Source organism: Parus major, chromosome Z (genome assembly GCF_001522545.3).
Source record: "Parus major isolate Abel chromosome Z, Parus_major1.1, whole genome shotgun sequence".
Lineage (NCBI taxonomy): Eukaryota > Metazoa > Chordata > Aves > Passeriformes > Paridae > Parus > Parus major.
The window spans coordinates 38,235,779-38,260,515 of NC_031799.1; the positions used below are offsets into that span (position 1 = coordinate 38,235,779).

Here is a 24,737-nt window from a genome sequence, read left to right on the forward strand (position 1 = left end):
ACCAAACAAACAAAACACCTATTAAAATGGTAATATTTTTATTTATAAAAGGTACAGAAAAATATTAATGAATTATATGCATATGTTAGGTGTTCCTTTGTGGGAACTACATCTTACTTAGCAGGTGCCTCTGTGTGTTCATCAGTATTGCAATCAAATGGCACTCATACTAATTTCATAATTAATGAAAACCTTCCAATACCTTGCCTCATGTCAAAGAGTTAAGATTCAGTAATTGGAATTGTGGAGGTAGAGATGATCTGAAGAAAGAGGAGCATTATAAAAGAATACACTCAAAAACATTGAAGGTTTTTAAGCATAAAGGAAATCTTTAAAAACAGATCACTGAAAAATATTTGCAGCAACACTTTCCCTTCAAAGGTCTTCAGCAGATAGAAATGAAGATCATATTCTTAACCAGCTGTGAGAAAATGGATAGCTCAGATTTATTTTCTCACTTTGACTGTGCCTTTAAATGCCACTTCTAGTATCAACAGTCACTGCTCCTCTTGCCATTCAAATCCATGTGGGCAGTGACTCCCTGAAGGTTCTGGTATTAGTTACCCATGTGTTTCACAGATCTAATTGAGACTGGTCATTGATGTGCTACACACAGAGTAGTGGTTTTCGGATTTTCTTAGCTGTATTTTAATTTAAGTGGGGATCAAATATGTCATTAGATCACCCTGGTTCCATGTCAAAGTCTTCCAAATCTTCCAATTTGATTATTTTCAAAAATCTTGGTTCATGCTTGCAGGGAATTGAGAACTTCAACAAGATTAATTTCTCTGCTGTCTTCCAACACTTCAATGCTCCTATCATGTTTTCAAAGGTTAACACTTTATCTTCAGATACAGGTAAACATTATCAAGTATTTTCAAAGAAGGAAATATAGATATAGGTGTTATTGAAATATAGATATGGGTGCTATTGTCCCAGATGATAACTCAGATCATCAGTCTGGGCCCCTTAACCCCTGTACCAGCTGAGCCTACTGTAGTAATCCCCAGGCTCATTATGATTCCTTGCATAGAATCAAAAGCATAAACTAGTATGAGATAAGCTTTTACTTATCTCATATATGAGACACAACAGGACACTAGCCATTTCTCCTTATTTAAACACAAGTCAGTCTTTCACATATCTGTTTCCCTTCCCTACTGTGTTTGTTCATAGTAGCACATAGTAACACATAGACATAAACTAGCAGCTTCACATGCTAGCTTCACACAGCTTCACAACCACTTCTCTGCAGCAAGGTGGTTACAGACAAAATGTGAGAGGAGGGGACCGTGTATAAAAAGAAAAATGTACCTTAACAAAAACAGATTTGTTGGTACTGGCTCACAGACACACGCACAAAAAAATATTTAAATAGTAAAAAATCCCCTGTCATTTCCCTACTCTCCTTCACCTGCTGCAAAGTTATGAGGGCTCATTTATAACAGCAGTGACGACTGCTGCATAACACCATGGTGTGATTGAGGATGAGAGAAACACAGAGAGAGAATGCCTACACAATTTACACACAAGGACATTGCCTGAATTTTTTAATTGACACACAGGGAACAATCTGCAGGCGAATATCCTCTTTGCCCCATAAGTTCTATATCACTTACTCAAGAGCAAATACAAATCAACATGAACCACTAGGATCTTTCATCTCCTCATTGATATTAAAGATTGCATATGGCATAAGGCAATGGTGAATCAAGCCTCATGATCTTTACAGGGGGTTTTGCTTCAAGAAACTACTGGCAATCACTGAAACAGAGCTCAAATATCTTATTGAAATAGCACCCAAGTACAGGCAGAAGTTTACAACTTGAAATTTTCTCATAGAATTCCCTCCTATCAAATGACTTGCAGAATTTAAAAAAAAGCCAAAATCCAACTAGTTTACATGTAAAAAACATGGTGTGCAAGAATACGTCTGAGCCATTGAATTGTGTGCGTGTCTGTGACAACTGAGGTAGATTTTTTTTTTTTTTTTTTGATATTCCAAATATGTTCCAGCATATACTTATTTAAGGTCTTGGCAATGTTAAACAAACTTGCATCTTCAGTCTCTATCAAGGCAGGCATTTTGTCTAACTCTTTGACACTGGAAGTGTATTCTCTTCATCCCCAGGCTGTGCAGGCTTGCTGTCTCCTCTTAATGTTAAAAATGAATATCTCAGTCCTCCTGCCATACTAAAGAAAAAAGAATGAACAGTGGTGTCAAAGATATCTGATGTTACAGAAGTCATTTCATAGGTATATACCTTTCCTTTTGAAGGGCTAAAGAACACCAGCTATCATAAACTAGGAGTGCCTCAAAACTATGTAATCCATCTGAGAAAGCAGTCCCGGGCAGATTCATGCACACAAACATTCATACACACAAATGCATCTAAGCACAGAAAGTAACAACTCACAATTTAGAACTTATATTCAGTAGGCACAATTCATTCAGTCAGTGTTCTCACTTCTCATACCACAGCTGGCTTTTACTTGGAAGCCTTGCAGCTCAGAACAGCTGCTCATAACAAAAGAAAAAAAGAAGCAATTCAATTCCACACAGCAAAACTGCAGACATATTTCCACAATTAGGCCTTACCAGAGTAAGATTTAATATCTAAAAACAGACATAAACTAACTGTAATGAACTTTACATCTGGAAGCAGTTCTTCTTCAGGCCAGTAGTTTCAAAACTGTATCACCCAAATTAGTCCAATCAAACAAAACATAAAACTAGAGTTCACTGAGGAGTTTTCAGCTTTAATAAATAAAGGCTATTCAAGTTTCACTTACCAAATATTTAGCCCTACAAAGTTTAACATGGAGAATATGTAATCTCCACCAATCAACATTCCAATGTAAGCAATGGATATATTCTGAAAGGAAACAAAAGTCATGCATTTATTTACATCAGATTTCATCTCCATGAATACAAGCAATATCAGCTATTTCACTTTTCTAAGGAAATACCTATACTATTTCAGTGGTCAGAGTTGCTCACCACTCTAAAATCAGCCTTTAAATTCACTTCATGGGATGTCAGCCTTATGTATAATGTAGCAATGAAAAAAACAATAAAATCAGTATGTTTTCTAAATGTATACAATGCACAGTGCCCTTCTAGGGGAAAAAAACATTGGGCAAAATGGAGCTAAGGCCACCTTTTGAAATGTATTTCTTTATCATCTTTGGGATTCAAATCCCATTTCTTAAAAGTGGGTTTAGGTCCTCCAACATAAAAAGGATGCCTTAAAGTTCTTCATTATTACCTTAAGAGGGTTATCTGCTTACTTTTCCAACTAAATGTGCACTGAAATCACTTGGTACAGGTTCAAGACAGGCACAATTTAAAGATTCTACATCTCACCCACCCACATCAAGTTTTGGAAAAATAGTCCCCTAAAGACAGAAGGAAAGATGTAGAAGTGTGTGATCATTTTACCGACACTTGGTTGTTTTCAATTGTTTTAGCAGCCAGTCTAGACAATGACATCTGTCTCTACCAGTCTCTATTGGAGACTTCTGCATCATAACCTGCTTCTCAACTTTAAAGCTGCTCAATGTGTGTCAAAGACTATTATAGCTTAGAAAATATAGACTTTCCCTGACTTAATGGTTTGATGCAGACATAAAATTTAAAAGGACAGTTTCAGGGCCACAGAATGAAATACTTAATCTTGCAGCTTTCAAAAAAGAAAGAATGTAGAAAGAGAAGCACCAGCCTACTTTTTCAGATTTTGTTATGGTGAATGTAGTTTTCCTTAGTTATGGAAGGAAGCACTTTTAGCACTGTTATTCCTGAGCCTAATCTAGTTTGAATTCTGAAAATGTTTTTCCCCAGCTGCATAAGTTTTACCTTTACTAAAGCTCTTTCAGCCTTACAGTACTGTGCTTCTTTCCAAACTGGCCTTCAAAAAAACATGGTTAGTCATAGATGTTCCTAGACATTCTGACCTCATCAATACAAAGCAAGATGCATGGTTTTAAACTAAAGTGGGCTAAAGAAAGCAGACTGTAAGGACACTGGGTTCAGTTTTTGAGAGATGCATGTTTTGCTGTTGATCAGATTCACCAGAATTTGTACAAACCAAAATTAAATAGTCTGCTCAGCTAGAAGACAAGTTTTCAACTGAGGCTGACACACTTAACCATAAAGCACACTCTGTACTTCAGCTTAGACATTATTCTGTATCGATGAAAGCCCTATGTATCAGCTGCAAAGGAAATTTATTTAGCCCAAAGTAAAAGCAGATTAGTCCTGATCAGCTCACACACAATAACTTAATAAACTACAGAGGCAGGGGATAGTGCCTGATGAAATGTGGCTAAATGTACACATTTTAATTAAAATTGTTCCAGTTTTTCTTGTAGGAGAAATAAAAATAGATCAATACTAACAATGCTTTCTGGAGCATACCCGACTTTCAATGCAAGAGAAAGGGTCACTTTGTGGTGTACTTGTTTGGCACAAGCAGTGTCTCAACATTAGCCCTCATTTTGAGTTTCCATCTCAAAGTAGAGATGGAAATCAAGATCGCTGCTGAGCCAATGCTCTTTCCATCTATTTGAGCATTTTTATTTCCCTTTTCTGGTCCATAACTCACCTTTATGGCACCGACTACTGTTGTTGTGAGTGCAGAATTGTAATGACTGCACAGGACAGTAGAATACATCAAGAGAAACCTAAACAAAGGAAAAAAAATATAAGTTACTCCCAAGAAGCTAAAAAGTTTAGCAATACTTCAAGATGTTCAGCATTTTCTGTATGAATATTTTTCTGGGATCTATAATCTCACCTGTTTCAAACCCTTATAAAAGAATTTCTGCGAATCTCTATTTTAAGTTAATGACGTGCACATACAGAATATTCAAAATATACGTTAAAATATGCTACTTGAGTTCAGCAGTGATATCCCTTTTCTCTGTGCTGTTTATATGTCAGTATTTGAAGTTAGTTTAACCCCTTGATTATGATGTGTAAGAAAAGAACAGAATGCAACTTATTCTTCCTTTGACTCTGCAGTTTCAAGAGGAACAAGGCATTGTTTCATTACTTTTAAGTCTCCCACACTTCTCCAGCTGCTTTAAAGAACAAATGCACTGAAACAGTTCCTATACTCAAGGACTTACACGCCGTTAACTGCAAAAAAAGTTAGACGATTGGAAGAGACAGACAGAAGAGACAGTACAGAAAATATAAAGCTAAATGCCATGTTGTTCAGCACTGTACTGTGAGGTCAAAAATCCAGATAGCACTGAACAGTTATTTACACCATTAGAAATAATTAAATGTCAAGGCATAACCCTGAGGGGAAAAAAAACATTTTCTTTGAACTTTAACATAATTTATTAGTGAGTCTTACGTTTGAGATTTGCAATTTAAAACACTGTCATGAAAACAACCTGCTTGATTCCCCTGTGTCCTTACCCCAACAAGCAGGAAAGAATAAATTGAAAGACAAATAAAAAATTTGTCCAGTGCTGGAAATGTGTTGCCTATTAAAAAAAAGAGAGAGAGAATTATGTGCTATATAATCAACTGTAAACACATGTACTTAATATGAATATATATGAATATAAATGTACATAATATGAAAATATGTAAATTAACAAAATATGTTTAATTCATACCAAAACTTTGAACCATTTATATTATTTTTGGAAACAGTTTAATGCATCTAACTTGAGAAACAACTGGATGACAACACCCATGATACCTAGACACATACTTGTAACACGTAGCGCAGTGCAGATACACAAGTGCACACTTGTGTAAGCAATGAACATAAACTCAATACAGAATACTGTTTTGGTATTTACTGACAGATACTAACACTGTGAATAATAACACAAAATAAATAGTGTTGATGTGGGACAGACAGAAACAGCAACATAAATATTTCCTTTAAATCTCTTCCACACCACAGATTAATTCATGAGCAGTTTTCAAGGCCCAAGCCTGAGCTTTTGAGCATTACTAAGGTCTCTCAACAATGAAGGTCAATGAAAAGGCTCAATCATTTTTAAGTATCCTCCCTAGTGAAGTGCAGCAAACAAACACACAGTGGCACACCGTCACTAAGAAACATGTCACAGATTCTTCTTTCCCATCTCTAGTAACTCCTGTATATGCCTCATATTAATCTGGTTAGTTTACACTTGCTGCATAAGCACCAAATTCAGCTAAGGTTGAACACTGGGAATTCACATTTTGAGAAACAGAATAAAGGCTGTTAGTCCATGCTGAGCTGCAGCCAGCTGAGACTCTGCCATGTGAGGCAATAGGTAAAAAAGATCTTGAGCAGGTCTGCCCTGCTAGAATTTTGCTGCTGTGCAACAACAAGCTGCAGAGTATAACAGAGAGCCATTCTGGGGCTTCCTTCCTCTTATACTGCATCATGCTTTCCTGCCCTCACAGTTACCTAGCTGGGGAAGGAGAAGGGAGTAACAGACATTCACTCACAAACTGCAATCTCTGCAAGATTACAAAACTAGCTAGGGGAGTAGAAGCATTTCCCTATCATACAGAAATGGTACTGATGTTTAGACTTTACAGCAAAAGATGCATGCTTTGATGGGTCAAGGCAAGAAGCTCTGCCATGATAAAAACTGGCCTGAAAATCTGCTAAGTACAAGGGTAATCTACAATCATTTGCTGACTTGTCACTGGTATTTTTCCATTTTCTCTTTTTTCTCTGTGATTTGGTTTCTGTGTGTCACACTGACACAGTTATCTGCACAATTTAATAGTAATAACTTAATAGGACTTCTATTATTAAGACTTCTCTTACCGCATTAAACCAATGCAGTGCACAGCAAGCACAATGTATTTCTCTAATAGATATTTATTCTCTTCTGGTAATTGAGCATTAAGTTGTTTGCAGCAAATCAGCTAGTGGGCACTCCTTATTTTCCCCTGTAGTAAACCTAGCAACAAGGTAAACTTCTCTGACCAAGTCTCCCAAAATACCTCCAACCCTGTGTGCTGGAAAAGCAGTTGAAATCTTACAGCTATACAAACTTGGGTCCCTTTTCCAAGATGGGCAGTAGCAGCATTTTCGTAAAGTAGCACAAGGTTGTGCTGGACTGATGACATTAATCATTAAATTAAATGACATTAAATTTCACATTCACAGAAGACCTAATTCCAGCACTTTCAGGGAATCATAATTTTTCTGCTTAAAGCAGAATTCTAAGAGCACAATGACAAAATCATGCGAGTTCAGGGCACAATAACATAAAACAAAGAACACTATAATGACTGATTACACCCTCCAAAGAATTTTCCATGGCAAATGTAAAACATTTCTAGAAAGGAATATGAGTGACTAGACTCATTTCACTATTACAAAAAAAGGCAAGTCAGCAAGTCTGTGAGGCAGCCAGGAGAACCTTTGGCTCTGATACTTTACGTATCAGGACATACTGCCTACAGATACTGGACTAGGATTACCTGAGGAGAGTCTTGCTCTCATTCTACAGGAATGCAAAATGTAGGTTACCATACTAGACTCAGACTAAACAGAAATCTGCCTTGGACATGAATGAGAGAAAGACTGGAAATTGTGTAGCTGCAATCTTTAGACCATGTGGCAAATTACAGTGCAGCTGGATTCTCAACCATTTGTTCTAGGTGGGAACATATGTTAGTTCATAGATGAAGAGCCAAATAAGGACTACCACACAAACTCAGGTTCTCCTTACATGAACAATCAGAAGTTCTTACCTGTGAAGGTCAAGTCCAAGTCACAATTTTCAAGCACTAATCACTAACGTAGAGGTAGGATTACCTCTTCAGAAACAAACAAAAAGCCCCTCCCACTCCCTAAATGAAATCTGAACAAAATAACATTATCAGTCTGAGATATTCATTATTGCTACTTACCTGCTGAAAGTCTCCAGTAGAAAAGCTAATAATAACTGTTGGAATCACCATGAAACAAGCATTATAAAACAGGACACCATATTTTCCCAATTCCTGTGAAAAATTAGCATGATGTTTGGCATTAAAAGCCATTTCTGAGCAAAATACTACATAGTACTCTGGTAATTCTTCTGACATTACTGTCAGTGAGAAAACAGAATTGAATACATCTCAATTTAAAATACAAGCTTGCAATCCTGGGATTCAGTGTTTCATACTAAGCTGAGTTTCTCCTTCAGTCTGTGCATTCAGCAGAATATTACTGCTATGTTATACTTTGGACACTTTCTATACAACACCAGGAACTTTTAAAAGCACAGGTCCAGAAATGCTTTCTGTTGACTTCACAGAAATCTCTGCCTGGCCAGGGAATTACCCAGTCCTTCAACTCCAAATCAACCGAAAACATGTAACAGGAAAATGAATGAAGTTTGACTCATAGATATAGCTTTGTAATCACTGATAATTGATGTAACTTTATGTAACTGAGGGTTGCCATATAACCTGTGGGTTAACTTGACACAAAGGCAGATTAGTGGAATGAAAAAGTAGCCTTCCCTTCCTCCAGATTCAGCCATGGTGCTTAGAAAATCTCTCCAGCCTATCTTTTCTCCTGTATTTTGCAGAAAATTGTGAGGCAGTTAAGTGCAGCTCATAAATAAAAATGCAGTCTGGAATTGACTAAGATGTCTCAGATTATTAAAAGACATATATTTCTGGTATACAGAGTGAGGCACAGAAGAAACCAAACCTCTATCCAAGACTGCTCCTTGCTATGGCATTGTATGTTTGATGGCACTGCATTTGAAGAGCAGCCCAACATTTTCGTAAGTAATATGTATCAAGATATCACCTAATTCCTTGTTATGCCTTCCTTTGCTGCAGATTTGCTTTTAGATAATCAAAAAAGACTATATTTACTGTAGTTATGACTCAGGCTGGACAGTTCTCTGTTTACTTTACATAAACCTCACATAAAGTGTGTTTCTAGTCAAGAAGTCATCGTCCCTACACAAATATATATCAAATTTGGATTTAGCAGTCTAAACTCTTTGCTTCTGGTTTGGGGTTTTTTTGTTTGGTTTTTTGTTTGTTTGTTTTGTTTTTGTTTTTGTTTTTTGTAACTATAAACTCTGCTTAAAAGACTTGGAAGAAAAGAAAATACACTGTTTGCTTACCAAAGCCTGGCCAGAGATACAAATAACAATTTTTTCCAGGCTGTTCTATATTAAGAATGCATATATCAACTGAAACATGAAAGTAAATGAAGTTATTTACGAGTTCATAATGGTAAGTACATAAAAGTCATATAATAAGTAGCTGTCCTGGGGTGACTAATGTCCTGAGTGACTTTATGATGCTGAATTGTATCCCTGTTCATCTATTTAGCCCAGAAATAAGTTTTGTGCCTTTAAAACTAGACCTGAGAGCAAAGTGAGGGATGATTGTCCCTGCTCTGGACTGAAACCCCAAAAAAAACCTGGGAGCCTGGGAGCTCATGCCTGTGGCCCACCAGGGCCTGGGATGTGGCACTTTCCAGTGCAGGAGGGACTGAAAAGAGACTGAGTGAGACGAGCTACACTCCATGACAAGGACTTTCTGAATTTGCCATCTCTTCAGAACAATGAGAGGTTCCATTGTTAAATTTTTAAATTTTTTTTCATATTTGTGGGTACCTTGCTTGTTAAATAAACAGTTTTTTCCACTTTTCTCAAAGGAAGTTTATCTCCCAAACAGGTAGGTGGAAAGGCCACTTGAATTTGCTTTCTAGAGGGATCCTTTTGAAGGTTTCCTCCCTAAATTTGTCCTAAACCAGGTCAATAGCCCACTGTCATAATGCTAACGTCTATCTAATCACCCCACAGTTACCTTTGGATCAATTTTCTGCTTGGTATAAACTCCATTTGCTGCTGTGAAGATATCGTTTAGCAACACAAATATATAGCCCTCCAGATTGAAGGACAGATCAGACCTGGGAAAGAAAGAAATGTTATATTGTAAATAAGCAAAAAATATGCAATGCATTGCATCACCTTGCTTACCAAGATGAATATAGTGAATGAGGATATGCAAATCCTGTGAACTCCAGCCAGTCACAGGTTTGGTTTCAAGCCTTCTTTGTAAGTCAAAGGATTTTACACTTCTCCAGTCACAGGACCATCACAAATGAGGCAACAGAGAGTTCGTAATACTCAGTGTGAAAGTGGCAGGAAATGTTCAGTTTTGATTCAGAGAAAAATTCCACCCATCTCAACCCTGTCAACCAGTCCAATTATAACTGAATATACTTACCTATTTCTTTTACTACAAAAACTGGTTAGGAAATAAAATCCAGCTCTTTTGACTAATTTGACATCATCCTTTCAGTTTTGACTAGTTACCTCATCAATACAGGTCAATTCATTTAATAGGATATGGCTCTAACTGCGTCACATCACATGGAAATTATTTACCCTTGTTCATAGCGAAGTCAGGAAACAAAAGAACAAAACATCACCTTTCCAGTTAGGTAAAGGAATGGTCAAACAGAAAACAGAGAACAACAGCATACAGACGCTTGGTGAATATTATCTCACAATGTAAATTATTTTTTTAAAAGTGAGATTTTTATGATTTAAAAAAATATACAATGTCTGACTCCAGATATAACAACCAAAATACCGGTCTTTCTATCCAGAACATGAATATATTTTTCCAAGATTATTAAAGTACACTGATACCATGAAATAAAAATAGCATTCCTCACACAGTTTTAACTTGCATCACTTACGATCCTGCAAACATGGAAAATCTAAAGGTGAAAAAGACACACCCAAAGACTGTCAGCAGGAATTAGATTTTTTCCTTTGTATAACTGCACCTCCCAGTGATTTTCTAGACTAGAGAGATTTTCCAAATCAACTTTACCCAGAGTAACTGATCTCAGCTTAGGTTTACTTGGCACTAAACAAGGAAAAAGTCCTCCTGGTGTCCCTCCCCTTATAATATAGCTCTATATGAGAAATTAAAACCTTACCCAGCGGCTATGAAAGCCCCAAGAATGATGGCAAATACGCTGACTATAATATTCAGTGGGTATCGTTTCCTGTAGGCAAAAATTGAAACAGTTCACATTTTCATTATTTGAAGTGGAGATTAAATGGCTGTCTGCCTGAAAAGTTTCAAAGCAATTAATAATCAAAGAACGTTTAACAGGAGGGCAAAGTCTTGACAACCTTACAGAAACAACGTGATTGCCCATGTGCCATGCTGTCAGACCTTGGCCCTGAGAACAGAGATTGAAAAAAGCACTCTCTTACTAGACTATTAAAAAAGTAAAGATAAAAAGGTTCAAAGTAACAGCACTGAACCAAACAAATTTAATGTGTATTGATATTCATAATAGACATATTTTAGTGTCTCCCAGTAGTCCAATAAAAGAAGATCACTGTACATTTCTCATGCAGTTTTTCATATCACCTTTGTTGAGGAAGATGCTATACAGCACATTGTCTGGATTATTTTCAAATAGATCCTTATTTTGAACTCAAACAGAAATTTTGTACTTGAAAGGGAAAACATGGAGTTTATGACATTCTTCACTACTACATCAGTGCTGCCCCAGAGTAGTAAAAAGCATACTGTAAACCTATAGAAAGGTTTTTATATCTACACTATTTTATTTGGATATCTTAAGTACTCTTTTTTACACCTTACTTCAGTATGCCTTACAGATATTCCCCTAGTTCTTATTCTGACAAGATACATGGAGAGAGATCCATCAAAACAAAATGTACAATGCTCTTGAAGGAATGCTCTTGGAGAAATCCTCTGTGTAAAGGAGCACATCTGCAGACCACTGTCCCAACAAGAAAATGCTGACCAGACTTTAGATAAACTAGGCTTTGATCGTAATAATGCTCATGAGTAACAACCCAAATTTTATTGTTTCAAAGATCCTGACATAAGCCTGCACAGACTCTCCAAAGTCCTTTCACTTTCAGCCCTAAGGGAACACACTGCATCAGTCTGCACCAATACAGCATTCTTCTCCTAAGCTTTGCTTTGGTTAGGATGTTGCTTGCACTCATAGGTCACATTGCTGTTCTCCAGCTAAGGACTTATAATAATCTCACTGACTTCACTTTTTTTTTTTTTTTTTCACTTGCTTTTGGGAGTCTTTAGGCCAATAGAAGATAGCAAGTTTTGCTTTCTCTGGGAGATATTAAAACTACGAAAGAATTCCAGAGCATCTCCAAATATGAATCACATTGATCAATTAACTGTTGCTTTAGCCAAAAGGAGATGTCAGTTTGCTTGGGGGCTTTTTGTTTTCTGCTTTTTTAGCTTTCCCCAACCATCGTGTTGCCTGGGTTCAGCTTCAGCAAGCTGGTTTTCTCCTTGTGAATTCATTTTGTGAGTCCAGAACCAGCCATGAGGATTGAACTGTGAAGTTCTAGACAAAGTATGATGTATTTATACTCCTATTCCTCCAACTCAGTACTACTGAAATTAGAGATCCTGAGCAGCTAGCATATCCTTACTTTCTCATGAAAAATAACATAGGTGTCTGTAAGTAAGGAATTCTCTCATCTAACAGCTGGTAGATACCATTTTGCTTCATTAACCTGGTATGTTTTCAGACTTGACACAGACAGTTATGCTACAAAAGCAGACTGCTTTTATCAGCATTCTTTGGAGACATCAGGATCTGTCTGTTTGAAGCAGTTCACAGTTTAGGAGCCTCCAAGACAAAACACAAACATAACTACTGAAAGTGTCTGAGTTGTGTCTGCAGACCTGAAACCAGTGTAACAGTCTAGAGAATGAGATATGAAAATGAAAACAAGTTGATTTTTTCACTCTCTTCACTAAAATGTAGGATGCCTTCAAAAAAGCTACATAAATCACTTTATTTGCTTGTCTCTATTCGTAAGTAAAAATCTCTCATTCAATATTCTGATGAAATGACACAAGTAATCAGTTTGATATAATCTAAAATAAAGGTATCTTAAATGAAAAATAAAAAAAACAAATCAAAAATACAACCCCAAAAACAAACAAAAAGGATCACCCAAGTATGATGATTTCCAGCAGTAAAGTAAGTGGAATGGTAAACTTCCTGAGCACTGTAAACATCGGCAAACTGTCAAAAAAACAAAATAAAAATCCAAGCATAGTATCAGATTAACAGCATTCTTATAATCTAATTCTTACTTTACTAACCCAGGGGATGGAACAATTAGTCCAGAAATAAGAAACCAAAACAAATACCAAATAATTTAGTGCATATATAAAACTGTCTGTCTGGCATTAGATGCACATTAGACAACCAAGTCATTGAAAGACAGGAAGCTTTGCCAATTTGTAAATCAGTGCAACTGGCTATGTTCTGAAGGTCACTCTCCATTACTGAAATGGAATATAGTAGGTATTCTCTACCTGACATAATCCTTATGAAATAATTTTTCTGCAAAATTCATAGGCAGAGTTAAAGAAAAATTATTTCTATTGTAAACTGAAGAGAAGAGACAATAAACCTGTCTCTGAAAACATGTACCGGTATCAAAATACAAAGAAAACATGCTTAGTAAACAAATTGTAGCTTTGAAAAAAGTAAAATAAATCCATAACCAAAAAATTAGAGGAAATACAAGGAACATGAAAGGTGGTACCAGCTGCAATTACCAAACAAAATGCTACTTTTAGCAGCATATTGTTGATTTCTGTAAAGTAATGCAGTTGGAAACCGTTCTGAGTGTGAAAATATTTGCATCTGACACTTTGCAAATGTGACAGCATGGCCATATGGATCAATTAATCCCCTGCTTAAGGTAATTGTTAACAATTGCATTAATAAATGATACAATTCCTAACAAAATGTTTGATAACTTTACAACAGATATTTTGAATTTATGCATAGGATCATCTGCACTTTCCAGACAACCCAAACAAGGTGGAGAATTCAGTGATGGAAACAAGTGTCATATATTGTAATAAAATGCAATGGAACAAAATATTAATGGTAGAAACACTGCAGGCATTTTAAAGTTTCTGTTATAAAAATTAGAGACAACTAATAAATATAAAAGAGATATACTAGCCACAGGAGAGGGAGAAGGTGCATTTATATACCCTACAAAACACTTAAATTTACAGTCAGAGAAAAGAGAAAGAAAAAGCCAACTTCTACAATTTTGAAACTACTTTCATATTCACAATGGCTGAAGTGCTACTAGGCACAGTACTGCCTAAGTTTTTATGTCTGCTTCAGTGGAACAGCTTGTGAACACATTTAACAAAGGGTTGCAGAATCAGGCATCTAGTTCATGGCTAGAGAACATTAATTCTATAAATAAAAAGAAATGTAAACAAATGAAAAGTAATACATTAGGGAACCTCATCACTCTCTACAACTCCCTGAAAGGAGGGTGTAGTGAGGTGAGATCTCTTCTACTGTACCTGCAGTGAAAGCACCAGAAAAAATGGCCTTCAGCTGAGACAGGGGAGATTCAGACTAGATACTAGAAAATAATTGTTACTGTTAGGGTGATCAGGCATTAAAGGGGGCTGTCCAGGGAGGTGATGGAGTCACCATCCCTGGGGGCGTTTGGATCCGGCACTGGGTGATAAGGTTACTGCTCCAGGGTTACAGTGGTAGTGCTGGGTTGACATTTGGACTGGATGATCTTAAAGTTCTTTTCCAACCCTGATGATTCTAAGATTCTATGATTCTATTTTCTTTCCTAGGATCTTTCTCATAGTTATGAAATGTGCATAAACCTGCAAAATTCTGTTTTGGTTTAGCTTAGTACCAGACCCTCAGGAGCCTGCAGTGATATAAAAAACACCACAATAGTAGTGCTGTATCCTCCAGTCCTGGTACAGCCATCATGCTTCCGTGCTCATCTTCCACAGAAAATACAGCTACTCGTTCTATTACAGCACATGTCTACATTACTTAAATCTTTTTTACTCTAGCATGGAAGCAACTCTCATGGGTCTACACTTACAGGCACACAGGAGTCAAGACACCCTTCAAGCACCCTTCACCTGACAACCTGCTTTTGGCACTTAGCAAGGCTAGGCCTGCACCATTACCCCACTATACAGCAGTTTTTTCATCTCTTGGTGATTCCTAAGTACCTACCATGACATCATGGTACAAGCATTTCTTTATGCTTCTTCCTTCAGAGATATCTTACCTAACTCTCTGGTTAAGACACCCAGGAAAAGCTGGATGCTTGAGCATGAGGCGAAGGTGTAAGCATTTCATGGTCACATAGGAGTATTGTGATTTTATGTCAGTAGAGGTCTGGCTAAGCTCCCCTTAAAGGAAGCAGACAACTTATAAACTGATCAAATGTTTGGGTAAAAATTTCATAACAGTACCAGGGGTTTAGACAGACAGGCAGACAGATACCACATGGATTTAAGACTCTAGACAATGTTCTTCTGTAGTGTTTCTTTTTTACCCCACAAGAGAAAAGGGTAAAATCCAAACAGTCTACTTATAACTTCTACTTACTGTACCTGAGTTTGCTGGTACTTGATAATCCACTTAAGTGGTTTCCAACATAAATCAGAGGCAGAGGAAACAACTGTGATAAAATTAAAAGCACAACTCAGATTATTTTGTTTAGAAGTACTGTTGAGAAACTTTACTTGATAGAATTTGATACCTATCATATCAGATGTACTTTTATCAAGAAAGAGGTTTTCTTTTAACAGGAAGAAAATGTAACTATGCTGCAAACTCATCTGCAGCTCCATTTATGTGACTGGTCAGGATCACAGCTTCACTGATGTCATTAAAAGAGTTGCAATCTACCACTAGTGATACTTAGAATCCATTTAGAGTAAATGTTAATCACTTTTATTCTAGTTACTATAATCCTCATATTAATACCCATTTTAATATTTAATTTAGATATAAAAGTAATATTAACAACAGTAGCTAAATAAGCAAGTGAAGAGGTGAAATAAAAAAGCTAATAAACTATAAATATGCCGTCCTTCTCTATGTATTCCACACATATCAGTATAGTTGGAAGTTGCAACATTTTAGATCTACCCAGAAAATTAAGCCATATGAGACAGTAGAAAGGAAAGGTAAATAATTATGAGTAAATTTGCTTCTAGCAAAGAGACTGACTTGCACAGAAACATATGATACATAACCCAATACAGCGAAACAATAAAGGAACTTCAGAGCCTTAAGAAAATATGGAAGAAGGTAGAAAATTAAGAAGACATGGATCCCTACAATAATCAGCTGCAATTCAAAGCCATTAATTCTCCTGTTACAGAAAAAAAATACAATATCACAGAATGGGTAAGGCTGGAATTTGCAGAAGATTTAAACCAACCAAAGTAATCAATGAGGGCAAAGGCAGTGTGTACATTTGGTCCCATTCACTATCAGTCGAGAGGGACTGAAACGGCAGAAAGACATAACAGATCTTCTATCCTAATGTGTAATAGTCACTCTTGTTTCTACACATGGACACTTTGGAGGACACTAAAGTCAAAGGTTATGCATTCTTAAAATTTTGTCTGCTGGAAAAGCATACAGAGTGGGGTATTTTATCTATGTTAAAAATTCTGTGTTTCTTTCACAGCAAGAGAGGAAAAAATGTGAAGTAAAAGTTAATTGATAGTCAACTGAAGTTAACTTTTAAGTGAAAGTCACAGTAAAAGTAAACAGGACTACAAAGAAAGCAGGAGTATGAGTAACAATAAATATTCAGCATGTTGACATATGTTTGCAAAAATTTTGCAATGCACTATCTCATCTGCAGATTTCTATTTAGAACATTTTGCTTTATTTAATTTATAGGCTGAAAACAGAGCAGACATTATATTATCTTTCCTCTGAAATTCATTCCATTGTAAAGACAAAATTACAACATCCAGTACAACAGCAGAGATCAATGAATCATTTACTTTGAAAGGGTCAGGAACTTCAAAGCTTCATCACTAAAATAAGCATCTCACTACTTTAAAACTCAAGCTGAATGCTCTGAAGACATAAACCAGTTGAGAAGTGAAATGTCAAAGTCTTAGTGTCAAAGCAAAAGTTGACAAAAGGATAAGGAGTTGGCCTAAGGGTTCCTTAAAAAGTTGAGAAAACAAGCAATGAGCAATCCAGCTGATTCACTCTGACTAGTCAAATCCAGCACTGCAAACAATATGCAGGTCCTGTAAGCTAAAATGCTGACTGCTCCCAGCCTATCCAGCAAAGTCTTCCAAACAACAGATTTTATTAGGATAAAGAAAACGTATGCTGTATTTTTTTAATGTCTTTGTACGTGAATTGAAGTGAAGAAACAGCAGAGATGGAGCACAGCAGGACTTGGTGGGGAAGAATCTTCTCAAGGTCTCAATAAGCTGTTTATACATGGAACTCAGAGCTACCTGCTAGGAAACCTTCTTATTCTGGAATAAAGAAGGATTGTCCATTTTATGAATGATACCACAGATTTTCCTCCAAGACTTGTACATGTAGAAATGTCAATGATTTCAACATGCATTAAGAATAAACGTATCTGTAAGACATTCACTGTAAAGCTCATACTGATATGTATTTTACAGAGGCAAGATTCTGCAGGTAAAGATGGGAGCCTGAAAAGCTATATTATCTGTGCCCTGCAGCAGGGCTAGGAACATTCCCTGTGTCTTGGAGCAAACACAACCAATACCCTGCAACCAGACATAAACACATGGGCTAATGCATCAAAGAAACATTCCATTAACATTGATTAGATGCAAAAATCTTTGAGGATCATTGGTGTAGTAATTTCACATCCTAGTTCCCAAACTGAGGGAAGGGGAGGTCCACTCACATTTATTCTGTCCTGCCTCTTTAGACCATACACATCTAAGGTCTGTGTCATGCAGCTGGTCACCATCTACAGTATTTTTAGTGAGCATTATTTTAGCCCCTCCTATGGAACATAAATCTTATACTGGGAGTCAGCTATTATTACATTTTCACATCTATTACATTATTTTTCTATTACTTTATCACATGCTCCATTCATATTTCCAAGCTTCATGCTGTGTTAAAAAATCCTTCACAAACACATATCTCCCATTGATCCCACTGAGAGCTATATCCAGAAAAACTTTTCAAGAATATGAAGAAGTTCATCTAGCTGTATAAAGTTAAAGCACCCTTCCCATGTACTGCATAACAAAACGGCACCAGATTTCTCCTCAAATAGGGCTTATCTCTATAGCCCAGACTAGAATATTGCAGAGAAATTAAAATTATCAAATCCATTTTTAAATGAAAGAATGATACAACTAATCCCACTTGGAAAAGAAATGCAAATGTTTTTCCTGTCTTCATAAGAAAGAATGCTACTATAAGAAATAACACTTTCCTTTTAATACCAGGATATATGTGATCCTTACCTTCACAGGTATGCTTTTGTCAAAATCAGGAAAGTGAACAATCTTATTCAGTTTTGACACATACAAGATAAGTATAGTGGCTGCCATCTAAACAAAAAGGAAAAATGAAAAGTCATGTATGAGCAAAATTGTAATGTATTAGTGAAAAAACTGCTTCAAGGACAAAATCTTTATACAAATTTGACAAATGATAGGGTTTATGTATTTCTCTAAAAGAACAGCACAGAATGCAATTGACAAATTGAAATAATTTCACTCATCAATTTTGCCAGCTATTTACTCAAAAGTAAAATATACACATATACTCTACTATCTTGAAGAAAATTAATGGCATTCTGTGAAACAGTGCATGCTGAGAAGGACCTGAGAAAATAAAATAGGACACAATCCCAGATAAACCATGAAATTTTTACTCAGAGAATTGTTTAGTCTCCAGAATCACTCCCAAAACATTTTTTTTTTTTTTTTTTGGTAGTGCAAGATTAAGGCAGGGCATTAATCAGTCTGTTGACAACATGAGGAAGAAATAATAAAGATGCAGACAGAATGAAGATGAATATCTGAGCAGTCATACATCATAGCTGTATGATTGCTATGCTGTCCCCAGGGAGTCAAAACAAAGGGTCAAATTTTCCTAATAGAAAAATACAGTGATTGACTATCTAGAGGATGAGGTAGAGTCATGTTCTGCAGACTTAAGCATTATACCATAAGTAGTGGTTTAGATTTGCTAATTTCATTTCTTGGCCAATGCACCAAATAAATGTTGTGGTTTTAAAGCAGCAACTAAAAAAATCACTAGAAAACTTACTTATTTCTTGCTGTGAGATGTGGATTAGAACAAGAGCAAAACAGGTTTAAAACTTTAAAAGGAATAAAGTTTATTAACAAACTACAAGAATAACAAAACCAGAATAAAACCTCTAGAAAAAGAAAATCTCTTTTTTCTTTCACTCAACTATTCTCTTGTTTACATGACAACATAGAGACAAAAAACTTTGGAACTTTGGTGTTTAAAACAGTCCAAATTCTTTCTAGAGTCTTTTTATTAGTTTTTGTAGAGAAACATAAGTCTTCTTCTGCTAATTTATGGAGTTTTTTACAAGAAAACTATTTTTGTTATAGCTTTCTATTTCTCTGATGTCAGTTGCCCAGAAAAATCTGCCATCAGATTTTCTCCTCCTATTTCACATTACTCTGAGGTGTGTTATGGGCCATGGGTCTAGGGATGTCATTTTTAAGGATGAGTTATTCAAAGGCAAAAGTTCTCTTTATTTGTTTCTGTGAGCTTCTCAGGAAACAGAAGTTTTCTCTTTGCCTCAAGCGGCCCCAAATCTTCAACTATTACTTTTCCCCTTCTGTTCCAGCACTTCACTGTATCACAACTACTCTACTGTTTGCTCAAAGTCTACACTTTGAACACTCCATTTTTTTCAATATACTCTGTCATGAATTAAAGGAGTTTTTTCAGAACATTATTGTCTATAGCTTTAACAGAGAAATATTTCAGCTTAATTAAAGCATCTTCTTATTCTTTACTTTTTCTGAAGCTTAATTATTTTCTTTACTGTTTCTGATAGTTTATAAAGTCTCTTTACATGTTGATTACTCTCTTTTTCTTTCTCTGGAAAAAAAGGATTAATCTGCAAGTCTCATCTGGGTAGTGAAAGGGTTCAAGTCTTGCCCAGGCTTTGTAGATGGTTCTATGATCTCTGCTGGAGCAGCAGCTGGAGCTGTCTGCGATGGAAGATTCTTCATGGCTGCTCTGGAGAGTGTGGTCACTGTCTCAGCCTGCTGCAAGTCAAGAGCTTTTTTTTTTCTTTACTCGGCAGTCTCTGGTGAATTCAGTCACAGCAAAAACTGCAGCCGAGCCAGGGACCAGCCTGGCCCGGCCAGAGCCCGGGGCAAGCCCCGCAGGTCCCATCTCCTGGCCAGGAGCCACAGCAGGCCCAGCCCAGCCCCTGCCCGGGCCGCATGGCAGGGGACGGGAAGCCAGCTAAAGCTCTGTTACTTTTCATAGCCAGGAAATTAAGAGACAAAGAAATTCTCAGGCTTAGGTCTTAAGGTGGTGTTCACAGGTTGATTTTACTTTTCAGTGGTTAAAACTGCTGTCAATTCTTTGAAATGGCCAGTTTTGGCTAGGAGAAAAACTCTCATCAGCCTCCAGCAGTTTTAACTTCTTTAGGTGTTTCTTTTAGTTTTTTTTAAATGTTAATTTATCACGCCATATCATATATACTTTATATAGAGTTCAGAAGAATCTTGGAAGGGCCACTCAACAAAAAAACAACAATGCCATTAAGTCTTAGATTCTCTGAAGAAAAATTTGCATCAAGACATGAATTACTGCCACATTTTCTAGCCTTTCACTGAAACATGATCTGTGGTTCCTTGAGCAGTCTGGATGGGTAAAACTCTCTCATCACATCACAAAGTCTTTACAAGATATTTTATTCTCTCTAGCACCTAACAGCAGAGATGTCAGACTTGCAGTATGCTGTTTTCAATTCTTCCTCACTACCCCCTGCTGTGGAGCCTTGGCAGAAGGCAAATTCTCTATAAAAGTTATTTGCCTAAACAACACTTGCTTCAAGGCTCAATCTTCATCAGTAATCCCTCTGCAGTGACACATTCTTCTTTATGGACCCAGTCCCCAAACATCTGAACTTTGGTTTTACTATGATGCCTCCTAACAACAAAAAAAAATAAAAAACATTTCTGCTGCAATGCTGCAACTTACCCAAAGGCAAATAATGTAAGAAAGAATCAAAAATTTTATTCTGGTCCTACTGGAAAACTGCTGGGAAATGGGGAGAAATTTAAGAGGAAACACATGGTTTGGCTACAAACAGGGCAATATCTCTGCATGTAGTTCACAAAGGCTCAAGGACCCTCACAGAATGCATGCACTTTCTAGAATAAAGCTGGACAGTTTAGAAGGCCAGATTCCTTAATTACAGATCTTCACAAGGAGAAATAAATAGCATTCTTTTATGTGACTCTCTGCAGGCTCAAGCTTGATTTTGACTCAAGCTCACAGCTGCCTGTTTTCAATGAAACAGATAACAGTTTTTTATAGTGTATCTAATCCAGAAGACAAGCAGTTCACTATAAGTGTGATTTTTTTTCCCCTTAAAATCTACCTTTAATATCATTAGTTTAACTTACAAAATAATGAATACTTTTAGTATGCTTTACTTGTGAACATACCTGTCCAATTCCAAGAAATATTGGTGATGGGAAGCTGAAAAGCATGAACAGATATTTAGTACTGAGGAATGGAAAGAAATAACTAGGAAAAATAAAAATGTTAGAGTTTAATACCAAAGTCAACAATTAGACATGAGGATGACTAGCCTGTGTTTAAGAAGAGCTCAGGACTACACTTATTGTAGTCGTAATATTTTATTTCTGCAGCCCACATAATACACCCTATGCATAGTTGATCAATTCTCAACTGCTAGTTGTTTGGGGAATACTCGAAAGTGAAGCTAACACACTTAAGAGAATTCTTAATGCATTGTTTCTTGAGTAGTTCCAAATATATATTTTGAATCCTGAGATGGGATATCAACCTAAACCTCTTGCAATTGCTCTTAATGGGGAAGGTTATCTTTGCAGTCCAAATATACTAGCATATTAGCAAACATACTAGCAATATGTTTTTGTCAAAATCGAGTTCTTAAGTAAATATTGTAGAAACATCTATAGTCTACTAAACCAGCTACATTCTTACTATAGCCCTTTGGCTGGCTTTAGCTGAAAGCAAGGATAGAACCATAGAATGGTATAGGTTGTAAGAGACCTTAAAGATCATCTAGTTCCAAACCCTCTACCATGGGCAGGGATGCCATCCACTACTCCAGGTTGCTCAAAGCCCCATCCAGATTGGTCCAGAGCACCTCTGGGGATGGGGAGTCCACAACCCTTCTGGACAACTTTCTCCAGTTCCTCACTACTCTCATACTAAAGAATTACTTCCTGATGTGAATCTAAACCTGCTCTCTTTCAGTTTAAGGCCATTTCCCTATCACTACATGGCCTTCTGAAAAGTCCATCTTCAGCTGCTCCCTTTAGGTACTGGAAAGCCACAATAAGGTCTTCCTGGAATCTTCTTCAGGCTGAACAACCCTGTCTCTCTCAACCTGTCTTCACAGGAGAGGTGCTGCTGTCCTGTGATCATTGCCATTGTGACTAGTGGCCTCCTCTGGACTAGTTCCAGTAGATCCATGTCTTCTTTGTGTTGGGGGGTCCAAGAACTAATGCATTATTACAGGTGGGGTCTCACCAGAGCAGGGGCACAGAATCCCCTCCCTTGACCTGCTGGCCACACCTCTTCTGATGCAGGCTAGTTGATCAGTTTCTGAGCTGCAAGCACACAGTGCTGGTTCATATTCAGCTTTTTTTCCACAAACACACCCAAGTCTTTCTCCCCAGGGCTAGTCTCGACTCATTCTCCGTGCAGACTATATTTGTGCCTGGGATTGCCTCAATCCAGGTGCAGGACCTTGTACTTGGCCTTATTGAACTTCATGACGTTTGCAGAAACTGCGAACTTGGTGTGGTGGGAAATGTACATCTCAAATTAACACAAGTGGGATGGGAAACAAAGCATTGACAAAAGAAACAAAACACTGAATCACAGCAGGAAGGTCATAAGAGCATTACAGTCCTAACACAGAGTTAGGAGCAACTGATAGCAAAAGAGATTCAGGGAAACAGAGTTATCAGGGACAGGAAAAACATAAGAAACGGTAGGACTTCCATTTATTATCATGTAACACCCAAAACACCTTTTGTTTAATATTTACAGCAACTCCTTATAAAGATGGACAGTTTGCCCATCTGTAATACACAGATTTCTCTAGACATTTGTGATTTGCAGAGGCCTAAATATTTCCAGAATGCTGTAAGGTCTTAATACAAAACTTAAGCTTACTGATTGGACATACTGTACTCACTTATCTCATACAGGTGTACTATATGTATGCCAGGGATTTGCAGGGATCTGCACTCTGTAGGACAAAAACCACTATAAAACAAAATCTCAGCTTGCACCATGCACAATTTATGAGACATGTTAAGTACAGCTGCTTTATGTTCAAATAGCATTGTTAGAAAATAGAAATAGAATAGAATGTTAGAAAACGACAGCAAGTTGGGCTTTCTAACTTCCTTTTCATTTTGGTTTTTCTTTGTTTTATTTTGATTCAAGATGAGCTAAACCACAACAAAAACGAAGCAAAGATTTTAAGTAAAACATGTTAATGGTGAGAAAAAAGGCAGTCACAGGACAATCACAGAATCATAGAATATCCTGAGTCAGAAGGGACACATAAGGATGATCAAAGTCCAACAAGTACAAATCCAGATGTGAAAACTATGACCTAGAGGTGAATGCTCAGGTTCTTCTATTTCCCACAGCTGCAAGACTAAGAGTAAAATGCAAAGTGTGAGACAGTTAATTAACACCAGTTAATGCTGTTGCTTTGCACAATTGTAGAAGATGCTAATTATCACCATGATTCCATATGGGAATTAGAGCCATCAAGTCAAGGACGGAATCTTTCAGTGTTTTTATGATCAAGCCACTTTACTAGGCTAACTTTTCGTTTCTGGCTACTTCAGAAAATAAAGATGCTGGAAGGAAAATAGTGTTCGGCAGGAACAACTGTTCCTGCGTAGCGGATACGGTGTTTCCCTCACGGGTGTCTGAGGTGGTGCGTTCCCCTGGGAACAGCGAAAAGACCCCGAAGAAAAGTCGGGCGTTGTCAGAACTGTGCCTGCCGTCGGGCGGTGCTGCAGAACTGGTACATATTGGGCACAAGCGGTCTGAAACTGGAGAAGGCGGCCCGGCTCCCAGCACATTACCCACTAGCCGGCTGCCCGGGATGCGAGGTGCCCGTGGGTCATGCCAGCGGGAAGGGGAACAGGAGCGGGAAGGGGAACAGGAGCGGGAAGGCTCCTCCGCCGGGCAGGAGTGTGGCATGGCCGGGCAGCGGCTGTACCAGCACCCGCGGGTGGGGGGCCTCCCGCTCTGCCCCGGCGCTCACCTGTAGGCGCTGAGGAGCGCCTTGTTGACCAGCACGGTGAGGAAGGAGCACGTCCCGTAGAAGAGCGCCGAGAGCACCCTGGGAAGTGCCGGGGACGCGGCGGCGGAGTCCGCTTCCTCCCCCGCGGCCTGCCCGGCGCTCATGGCGGCGGCGAGCGGCGGCGAGCAGGGCCGCACCGCGGGCGGCACCAGGGCGGCCGTGGGGCCACCGCTCCTCCTCCTCCTTCTCCCCGGCCCGTCCCCGGGCGGCGGCGGCGGCACCGGGTCCCGGGGCGGCGGCCCCGCGGGCGGGTCTGGAGCGGCGCCGCGCTTCGCCTCGCCTGTGGGGGGCGTTGCCGCCGCCAGGGCCGGGGCGCCCCTCCA

General features: G+C 38.0%; 1 protein-coding gene across 4 annotated transcripts; it reads right to left on the reverse strand.

Annotated features, from left to right (window-relative positions):
* Nucleotides 1-21: 21 nt before the first annotated feature.
* SLC35D2 (solute carrier family 35 member D2) lies at nt 22-24,587 on the reverse strand. Of its 4 annotated transcripts, XM_015653618.3 has the most exons (13): nt 24,376-24,587; nt 21,533-21,566; nt 18,323-18,409; nt 15,437-15,504; nt 12,978-13,049; nt 10,941-11,009; nt 9,794-9,896; nt 7,886-7,978; nt 5,429-5,496; nt 4,605-4,683; nt 2,794-2,876; nt 2,418-2,518; nt 2,105-2,193 (listed from the first exon to the last, which is right to left on the reverse strand). In XM_015653618.3, the coding sequence occupies exons 1-12, from the start codon at nt 24,516-24,518 to the stop codon at nt 2,452-2,454; spliced, it is 966 nt and encodes a 321-aa protein (XP_015509104.1). In that variant the 5' UTR covers nt 24,519-24,587; the 3' UTR covers nt 2,105-2,193; nt 2,418-2,451. The 4 variants fall into 4 exon arrangements, with proteins under 4 accessions (XP_015509102.1, XP_015509105.1, XP_015509103.1 ...); XM_015653616.3 differs by lacking the exon at nt 2,418-2,518 and having other exon boundaries at nt 22-2,193; nt 24,376-24,580; XM_015653617.3 differs by having other exon boundaries at nt 1,977-2,518; nt 24,376-24,586.
* Nucleotides 24,588-24,737: the final 150 nt, after the last annotated feature.